This window comes from Ylistrum balloti, unplaced genomic scaffold, assembly GCF_031769215.1.
Source record: "Ylistrum balloti isolate Yb309-2 unplaced genomic scaffold, AGI_CSIRO_Ybal_v1 Utg370150, whole genome shotgun sequence".
In the NCBI taxonomy this organism is placed as follows: domain Eukaryota; kingdom Metazoa; phylum Mollusca; class Bivalvia; order Pectinida; family Pectinidae; genus Ylistrum; species Ylistrum balloti.
In genome coordinates this window covers 203,747-214,618 of record NW_026782151.1, presented here as the reverse complement: position 1 = coordinate 214,618, position 10,872 = coordinate 203,747, and the positions used below count along the sequence as shown (strand labels likewise).

The 10,872-nt window shown below is 35.5% G+C and overlaps 1 protein-coding gene across 1 annotated transcript; it reads left to right on the top strand.

Moving 5' to 3' along the window:
- Positions 1-522: 522 nt before the first annotated feature.
- On the top strand, positions 523-10,872 carry LOC132550787 (thyrotroph embryonic factor-like). Its single transcript, XM_060214876.1, has 5 exons — positions 523-611; positions 1,782-2,159; positions 2,588-2,719; positions 3,324-3,403; positions 3,875-10,872. The coding sequence occupies exons 1-5, from the start codon at positions 524-526 to the stop codon at positions 4,109-4,111; spliced, it is 915 nt and encodes a 304-aa protein (XP_060070859.1). The 5' UTR covers position 523; the 3' UTR covers positions 4,112-10,872.

The window sequence follows — 10,872 nt, the reverse complement described above, 5'->3', positions numbered from 1 at the left end:
AATGTTTCGGCTATTGGGGTTCCCATGTAGTTGATCGGTAGAGTGTCCGGTTAGAGACCGAAGAGTCGCTAGTACGAACCCCAGCGGTGACAGGGTATTTTTTCATTTCTCCTTCCAATTACTGTAATAACGGACATTCTCTGCTTCTGACAACAATATATAACTTAAACAATAAACTTAAAACGCAGTTGGCAAACATTAAGGCCGGGACATCTAGTAAGTCCGTCGGAAATTCTCCAGTCCCTACGACCAGGTCGTAGTAACAGTGTAACGTGCCCTGGTCCGATCCATACTCACGTTTTATGGACGTATTTCGTGTACTCAACCGAGGATTAACATCTAGGTACACATAAACATGTATGTTGACCACTGTCCACTCGATCGAAACCTCGTGCGTTGCAACGTGACCCTAAGCCACGGAGACTTGATTCTCGCATATGATTGGCTGATTTACTGTTTGTAGTTCTATTTATATAATTCACCTTCTGACTTCCAGTCTCGCTTGTTTATTTCAGCTGAAAAGATGTCGTTTTTCGGGATTGGACAGCAGGGCATTACTTTGAAGGAGTTACTGGAGAACCCTAAACTTCAGACAGCGCCTAATATCAATGGTAAGAACGGCTGTGTTGTTTGGTGTAATGTTGTGTTGATGCTTTCATCATTGGGTGTATGGGCCACGCAACCGCCTCATACATGTCTCATTCATAACAAATAGTAACATCATTTTCCTTATGTAAATAGTCGCTCTGAATATTTCCTATGCAAAAAGAAATTCTTTTACAAGACGGAAATGTTTTGATGTACTATTGCTGTGATGCTCTTCCATCTATACGGGTCGCCTGGACGTCCCATATTATGCCATCAGTGTACACAGGTCAAGGTCATTGTGTCCAGTGAGGTCGGTACATGTGTACTGCCTCGGCCGGACGAAATCACATGTAAACAAGTCTCGTTGTCATTCCCCAGCATAACGTATATACTCCCGGATGCACTCTGCTGTGTTACCAATAGTCTTTACGACATGACACACTGTACGAAATAAATTTAAATTGGTGCTCTAAAAAAAGTCTCATTAAATGGTCAGCAAGAATTGTAGCCAGTGGTCATAGGCTTAAATTATGTCTGGGTCAGAATACTGGAAACGCAGAGACTTCTGATTGTGTGAGACGTGTGTGTTTTACACCTGAGTGTTCTTTACATAAAATTATGAAATAAAAAAAAAATTAAAAATAAAATTTAAATCTATTGGTGAAATATTTTTTTAATTCCTAAATGTTGGTTGTAAAATCCTGCAGGTCTTCATTGTCACTATAAGATATAATTTAACCTTTGACCTGATGAAGTGGATTCTAATGCACTTCTAGTGTAGAACTATTTGAGACAGGATCATCAAGTTGTATGTGTAGGTAATTCTTGTAAAATTTAGGTCACTGTGATCTGCTTTTCCTTTTTTAACATTTATGATGATGCAATAAGATTTTTTTTTCTGACAGATCTTTTGTAGTATCTTGAAGATACCAATATATAAATACATATATTTTGTTTTACATCCTGAGAAGACTGTATACCAGAAGACCTACTGTTACATTTTAATGTTTCACCTACATTAAATGGAAGACTTTTTTTTATATTTTTAGATGTACTTTTTCATGTGATATCTTAGGTGTGTGTGTAAGTGGTTGCAGAAATGGGTTTGTTACAGTACCAGAATGTTGGTGTGTCCTAATTTCTTCCGCGTGTTCATCCTGATTTGATCAGCAATATTTTCCTTAATTCTTCAGATGGCAGTTACAAGAAAGATAAAACTGGGAACGCCATGTTCGACCCAACCTCAGCCTTTCTTGGCCCAAACTTATGGAACAACAACGCTATACAGGATGACAATTTTCAGTTGGAGTACATGGACTTAGACGAATTTCTATCAGAAAATGGAATTCCAGCCGACTTGAATGACAATTCATTTGGTGGAGAACCAGACCAGTCCCAGCAGTCAGCATCATTGATTGGTAGCCAGCCGTCATCCCCTATAGCCACAGCAAACCCCATGATGAGTGCGCCCAAATCACCACCTGTTGAACCCACCAATGCATTGTTCAGCAGTGATCCTGAATCCCCCAAACCATTGTCAAGTCCATCAATTCGATCACTGCTTACAATTGGTAATTTGAATCATCAATATTTCAGAATATTGAAATAAATATTTGATCTGTGCAATGTTCGATAACTTAATGCACATTAGTAGTTAGGTCTATAATAAAATGAAAATTTATTTATGTTTTATTTTTAAAACAAGGAATTTTCATTGTTGTGAACTTTTAACTGAATTAATGTCTATCACATAGAAAAAAATAGTGTTTAACAATCTGAAGTTTTCTTTGTTTTTCTAGTACTAGTAATTTCAGTATTGATTTCTGAGTGTTCAATTTTTTTTTAGCGTGGTAAGGAAACCTTCTGCATTGAATATAACAATAATCAATTATCATACACAGGAACAGTCTCATTTTATGCAAAATTCACAATAGGAATCAAAGTAAAGTGTATGAGAAGAAATTGATCAGGATTATAAAATGTAGTTTTCCTACTGTAGATCACATTACACCTAAAGATGACGAAGCAATTCCCCACTCTCCCACTGGCAGTGTTGGATCGGCCAGCCCAGTTCATGTCAATATCGAATTTGACGTGGATGAATCTGATATCGCTTTGGCGTCCATACCAGGTACAGTATACACCTAAAATGTATACAAAACGTATATGTATCTTTGTGTACAACAATTTATTTTTGATATTATGTGACATTTTCTTCATGCTATTATGAATAGATTTTTGTATGTCACAATTAGAAATTTAACATGATCTTTTGACAGAAGAAATAATTTGTGTAATGATTCTGTGTCCAGAGTTTTTATAAGATGAAGATGACAGAATGTAAAAGATTGTATGTAAATTTTCTAAATGGTGAAATCTATTCACAATCTCTTTCGGAATTGGTAGTTCCACCGCACGGAAGAAATTAAAAATATCAATATATTTCTAGATTTTAACACCTTAGAGTGAATGTCAAAACTCTCAATGTTTGGAATTGTGTCAGGTCCTTATTTGAAAGAAAATTTTACATCATTACCTGCTAGCGCTGGTTACTAAAATGTATTCCATCAATCATCACCTGTTGATACTTCATCCATCAACACTTGTCAATATTTTAGTGTTAACGTTGAAACTTTAGCAGGAATAGTTTTTATACATTTCGCTGTTCTTATTCATAGAAATTATAAATTTTATGATAAGATATGAAAATCATTTTTACATTTTGAATTCTACAGGACATGATTTTGATCCGAAGAAACGTAGATTTACAACGGAAGAACTAAAGCCACAGCCCATCATTAAAAAGTCACGGAAGGTAGGCTTCGTTTATCTGTCATGAATACTGCATGTTTACATTAATTAGGTTCTGAAACTGATTGGAGATCTTTACCTGTACTTTTGTAATTTTGTAACCTTGTTGGCGAGTCACTTGATCAACCTTGTTAATGAGTCGCTATGTTTACCTCATTAGTGAGTCAGTTGAGTAACATTGTTAAGAGTTGTTTGGTTGACCTTGTTAGTCTGTTGATCAACCTCGTTAGTTAATTAACCTCGTATATTGGTAGATTAACCTTGTTTTGACTTGATTTACCTTGTTTGTGAGTACATTGTTTAATCTCATTAGCTAGTTTATTAACCTCGTTAATGAGTTGGTTAATAAACATGTTAGTAAGTCAGTTGATTAGCGTGGAATTTGTGATATTAAATACAAACCTAAAGAAAAGAGTCCTATGCACAGTTTGATATGTGTTTCAGCAACATAAATGTAATGATCTCTTTTGTATAGATATTTGTTCCTGATGATTGCAAAGATGACAAGTATTGGAATCGTCGCAAGAAGAACAACGTTGCTGCCAAGCGTTCCAGAGATGCACGTCGTATCAAAGAAAACCAGATTGCAATGAGAGCATCCTTTTTGGAAAAAGAAAATGAAACATTGAAAAAAGAACTTGAAAAAATGAAGAAAGACAATATCAAACTCAGGACAAGCCTTTCCAGATACGAGAGTTGTGAACTGGACTAACAAGATTCTAAAATGGGGGTGGGAAATGTGGGGTGTAGATCAAAATTGTAGATATTGTTTAGAAAACTGTTAATTCTTTTCAGATGTATAAGTTAGCAGTTAAAGCTTCATCTTTAATCACATCAGATTCACCAATCAGAAGCAGTCTTCTGTTATGAAACATGAAAGTGACCAATCAGAAATGTCATTATATGGAGGGAAGGGGAGGGGGCTCAAGGTATATCAGAAATGGCATGGAGTACTCTGTACCCATGTGGAGAACTTATGTAAAAGGAGATCTTAATTATTTGTCTATAGTGAGGTAGTGTTGAAGGATTATCCATAGGAGTACGACAGGATAATGAAACCATGTATCATTCATTTGTACATATTCTTATTAAGTTTGTGTTATTATGTCATTGTAAACATATTTTTATTGAATGCATTTGGCAACTATGATTCGGTACTGCATATCAAATATAAATATTGGTTTATTAAAAAAAATGTCAACAATTTCAATTGATAGTTATTATACTTTGAATTTATTGTTAGCCTGCTTAGCTGCAATAAATGATGTCTGATCAGCACTTCTGTACAACTAGCGGGATAAACTAGACGTTTGTACAATGATATATTTTGAATCTAGCACAAATTTATGCTTCACTTATTAAAAGAGTTTTCCATCTGGTGAGCTGAAATGTAAAAATTGTGACAAATTCCAGAAAGCTATAAAGACAGTAACAAACTGAGTATAGAATTGAACTTTTTTTATCAGGTGAAATTTTTCACAGAAAACCTCCTTCACTATTTCATAAGTTATCACTATTTTTGTCTATTGTGAATTCATAATGATCTACATGTCACGTCATTGTGTGACGATCCACTGTTAAAATATCATTGCAGTTGTGATTGAAATATTTCCCTCTGGTAGGCAAAAGTTAGTTTTTGGTTTTTAGTTTGTTAAGAGCAGGTTTAAGAAGGAGTGCTAATTAGTAATCCAATAATAATTCAAGCTGAACTGAAGTTCTCTACATACAATACATGGGGGATATTATGCCAGGTTTTTTTCTGCAGTAACATATATTCTACCAAGATAAATAAACCTCGGAGCCTTGTATTAAATTTGGACCAAAATACATAATTCATGTTCTTAGCTTTTGTATGAGATTTTAGACCATATTTACTTTCCCTTTACAGGGAGAAATAGTGATACTGGTAAATGTTCAACTGTGTGGAAAGTTTCTGTGTTCGCAGTACAACACAATTATGTGGTTATTCTGAAAGGTCCATTTTTACTGCAAGCCCTGTATTGAGGCTCTGTCTTAGCATAACACTGTAAATTATCATAGCAAAACATTAAGCTTCATCCTTGAAAGTTTTAGGGACTATTTGTTGAAATATTATGTATAGAGCATGAGTTCATTGTAGCTTTTGCTTGCAGATGACTATATGCATAGGGCAAATGAGAGGGAAATTATTGAAATATGTTTTCCTTTTTTTTTCTTTGTCTTTCTTTTCGTTTTTATGTAGCTATAAAACCCATATATCTTTAAATACAAACTGATTTCTGTTGGAAAGTTGTACAATGAGAGAGTGAGTGTTTGAGAATATATTTGTAGTACTAAATTCCATGTAAGCCCTTCTCAGTTCTCTCTGTAGACATGAATACTGCCATAATTATATACAACCCCACCTGAATGTTTACTTACCTCAAAGTATATTACTTTACTACATCAGCAATGTTATGGTTTTATTAGCTCCTGAGACAAAATCTTATGTTGGCCTGTTGCAATCACCTTTTGTCCGATGTTGTGCATCATGCGTTTTGTAGCATTATAAACTTTTGAAAAATTTGACTTTTTCTGGCAAACCAAAATTCAAGGAAACCTTCCATGACCAAAAGTGAACAAAATATAAAATATCAGAATGTGAATTATATAGTCCCACACCTGAAATAGAGAGGGGGTGTGGCATGGCGAATAGTGATAGAATTGACAAAAATTCAAAATGTCTTGTCACCAACTTGATATGGTCTGATCAAATGATCTTTGTGGATGGAAGGATCAAGGTGCTTTACTAAAATTGTAGATTTTATGTCCCCTAGGGTCTCACATTTCCCTCTGGTTAGAGGGTAAACTTAATTATGGTTTATATAGGAAAATGAAATTTTGAGCATAATTCTTATAATTTTTATTAAAGCATTAACTTAGTTAGAATTATTAGTATAAGATGACAGCATGATGGAAAATTACAATTTTGAGCATAATTTCTTTTAATTCAAACATGGTAAGAATCCCTAATAATTGTGATGGCAGTAAATGATGTACACAGTTACTGTACAATGTAATTCAAGTTATCTTACTGTGTTAAAAATATTATTTCTATATGTTGTAATGACAAACATAGTGACTTAGGTGACTGTTAAAGCCTTGGAGGCTCTTGTGTGATATCACACCATTCATATTACAAATATAGCTTTCATTGATTGATGTCACATCTGTAAGGTTAGGATATCTTTTATTGGTTGATTTCACATCATTTATGTTACATGTAGTTTCATTGGTTGATATTACTTTTGTGATGTTGTGATAGCTTATGATAGCAATGATATCATATTCAATGATGTAACAATAATTTTTGTTGGTTAATACAATATCTGTGATGTTACAGTAGTTTTCATTGGGTGAAAACATATCTGTGATGTAATGATTACAAGTATCATTATAGATTTTGTTGGTATATCGACTTGTAATAAACTTTTCCAAAAGTTTTTCTTGTACAACAAATGTAGATTTGTGGATCAACTATGAATTTTATGGTCTATATAGAGAATCAAGATATTTCTGTAAGAAACTAAGAAAACATGACCAAGTCAGCATCTAAAAGTAAAATTAAATTGTGTCTTTGGTGAATAAGAAAATATCACATTAGAATTCATACATATACAAAACATAATTTTCAGAAGATTGTGAGAATGTTATGGAACTGAAGTCTGTTACAATGTCGGGTGATAGAGAAGATCCTGTAAAACATAATATTGATTGATAATATGAAAATGACTTTTGTATGTTTTCCCAAAATTGTCTACCATTCCTTGAATATTTTTCACCTTAACACACAGTTTTTAGTTCTTGTGAAAATGTATTCCAGTTGTGTCACGGGAGGAGTGGTACAGTGTTGTCACACAGGAGGAGGGGTACAGTGTTGTTACACGGGAGTAGGGGTACAATGTTGTCACACAGGAGGAGGGGTACAATGTTGTCACACAGGAGGAGGGGTACAGTGTTGTCACACAAGAGTAGGGTTACAGTGTTGTCACACGGGAGTAGGGGTACAATGTTGTCACACAGGAGGAGGGGTACAGTGTTGTCACACGAGAGTAGGGGTACAATGTTGTCACACGAGAGTAGGGGTACAATGTTGTCACACAGGAGGAGGGGTACAGTGTTGTCACACGGGAGAAAGGGTACAGTATTGTCATACGGGAGTAGGGGTACAATGTTGTCACACGGGAGTAGGGGTACAATGTTGTCACAGGGGAGTAGGGGTACAGTGTTGTCACACGGGAGTGGGGGTACAATGTTGTCACACAGGAGGAGGGGTACAGTGTTGTCACACGAGAGTAGGGGTACAATGTTGTCACACGAGAGTAGGGGTACAATGTTGTCACACAGGAGGAGGGGTACAATGTTGTCACACAGGAGGAGGGGTACAGTGTTGTCACACAGGAGAAGGGGTACAGTGTTGTCACACAGGAGTAGGGGTTCAATGTTGTCACACAGGAGGAGGGGTACAGTATTGTCACATAGGAGCAGAGCTCAGTGTTGCTCTGGAGCAGGGGCACTCTTGCTCTTCAGGTGCTGGTATACTCTTGTCCCCCAGGAATGATCCTTTCATTCATTTGGAGCACAGGCTCTTGTCCTGGAAGAGCTGGAGCACATTGACCTTGAGGCATTCAGACAGAGGGAGATATATTAGATACAAGTAACCTTTTCACGGCTTAATGTTTGACTAGTATTTTATATAGGTCACATGTATCATATTCTTTAAATGAGTTTGGATCAGAAATGCTTTGTTTCAAGAGAAATGAAGCATATTAAGATGCAGCTATATTTGATAATGGAACACACAGATATATACCAATTGTGCCTGCAGGGGCTCTCCATGATGGCTATTTATACATACTAATATAACAAGCCAGAATGAATAAATCATGGATTTTCTAAATTGAAAATTTGAATAGATTTGTGTGACCCATTCTGAACATCCCCCATTTGATTTCACTGACTTTCAGTCATTCATGTAATCTTGACCATCACTCATTAGATTTTTTTCCTTGATGGAAGGGCATTAGATTTCATATTTATAAATGATCTGGTATCGATATAATTTGTGAACATGTTGTTTTCTTGAAATTCTGTGGTAATTTTTTTTTGTATCTGTGTTAGTGGACTTGGGAACACTGTTGTACATTAGTTTTATTGAGACAGTAAGATCTTTATTATCCTTATTTAACCATCGAAACTGCAATCAGGAACAGATACATTTATAATTAACCTGTTGCATATCTGGTCCATCGTAAATATAATTTCCTGATAAACATAGTGAAAAAAAATCTGTTTGAAAAGACAAATTGTGTAATGGTCTGTACATGTTTTACACTAGTACAAATGTTAATTGTGGCTACAAAAACAGAGATCTGGTTACTATGACACATGCTTGGATACCACAACTCCTGTTTGGCTACACAGAAACACATGTGGTTGGTAATCCTTTCACACCTCTGACATCATCTCCATCACATGACACACATTAGGTTATCTGTACAGATCATGTGACTGGCTCATTAAAACTTTGGTTAACTGTATGAATGGTTGATTAGTGCACTTCAATTCTTACCTGTACATATATTTCATTAGGTTTAGTAGCCACCTTTTAGCTTACATTGGGTAAGTTTGATCCCCTACTTGACTACATGGTCAACTCCTCACTATCTGGTAACTCGTTGACGTGGTTGATTACCTGTATATATATAGCTGTATGCATGCATGGTATATGATTAAAGGGGTTGGGTGATGGTTGAATAGTTTTGAGGAGTTAAAACAGATATTAGGTCTTTAAAGTTTTAAGTGTTGGTCTAGCTAACATCATGGTGTAAAATTTACATTGCAAGTAGCTGACAGCATGGTGTAAAGTTAACATTGTGAGTAGCTGACAGCATGGTGTAAAATTTACATTGCGAGTAGCTGACAGCATAGTGTAAAGTTTACATAGCAAGTAGCTGACAGCATGGTGTAAAGTTTACAGTGCGAGTAGCTGACAGCATGGTGTAAAGTTTACAGTGCGAGTAGCTGACAGCATGGTGTAAAATTTACATTGCGAGTAGCTGACAACATTGTGTAAAGTTTACATTGCGAGTAGCTGACAGCATGGTGTAAAGTTTACAGTGCGAGTAGCTGACAGCATGGTGTAAAGTTTACAGTGCGAGTAGCTGACAGCATGGTGTAAAATTTACATTGCGAGTAGCTGACAACATTGTGTAAAGTTTACATTGCGAGTAGCTGACAGCATGGTGTAAAATTTACATTGCGAGTAGCTGACAACATTGTGTAAAGTTTACATTGCGAGTAGCTGACAGCATGGTGTAAAGTTTACAGTGTGAGTAGCTGACAGCATGGTGTAAAGTTTACAGAGTGTGTAGCTGACAGCATGGTTCAAAATTTACATTGCAAGTAACTGACAGCATGGTGTAAAGTTTACATATCGAGTAGCTGACAGCATGGTGTAAAGTTTATATTGCAAGTAGCTGAGTGTAATGTAATGTTTACATTGCGAGTAGTAGACATGATGTAAATATGTTAACTAGACAGAAAGCAGATGCTGTTATGAAGTGGTTTTCCTGTTACACATTCTGCTCTGAATTTTCTGCCCAAATACATATTTCTGATTTAGATGAAATCAACAGACAAGAAAGATGCTTTCTTTTTACACTAGATATTAATGTGTCATCTTCAGGCATTTAGTGATGTATATTTACTAACATGTTTGGAACTGATGTTACTTATTATTGTAATAAACCCATGTTATAGACACATGGGGTCAGTGCTGGCATTCAAATACGGTTTTTTTAGCTCATTTCTGGTCCAGTTGGCCAAGTGAGCTGATGTCATGGTGCTGCATCGGTCATCTGTTTACTTGTTGATTTTTTTTCCAAAACACCAGGTTCCTTGGATGAAGTCCAACATAGTTTGCCAAAACAAATGACCTACCTTGAACTTTTTTTGACTAATTAAAAGGCCTTTAATCATGATCTTTCAGTTATATGAAGTCAAAGTCTGCTGAAGAAATGACCTTGAGCCATGGTCAAGATCACAAAATGATCAAATCTTCAAGCATCTTTGCCTGATTAACTAGAAAGCCAAGAATCATGATGCTTGGTTGATTTGTACCTAGGATGAAGTATGATACCTTTTGAATTATTAAGAAATGACCTTAACCCGGATTCAAGGTTGCAAGAGGTCAAATTTTAGAAATTTTCAGACATGTCTGATTCATCAAAGGTCTAGAATTAACTGATGAACAACAGAGCGATTCATGCCCATTCCTGCAGTTTTCACAATTAATATTTTGGCTCTTAGTTAAAGATAAACTTTGGTTAAATACTAATTACATTGTACATCTGTGATGTGACATGTTTATTATATATATTACAATGCTGGTACAAAAAATGAACATACAGAATGTAGCTGTTTGATATTGTAAATAAACTTGATTGATATCAA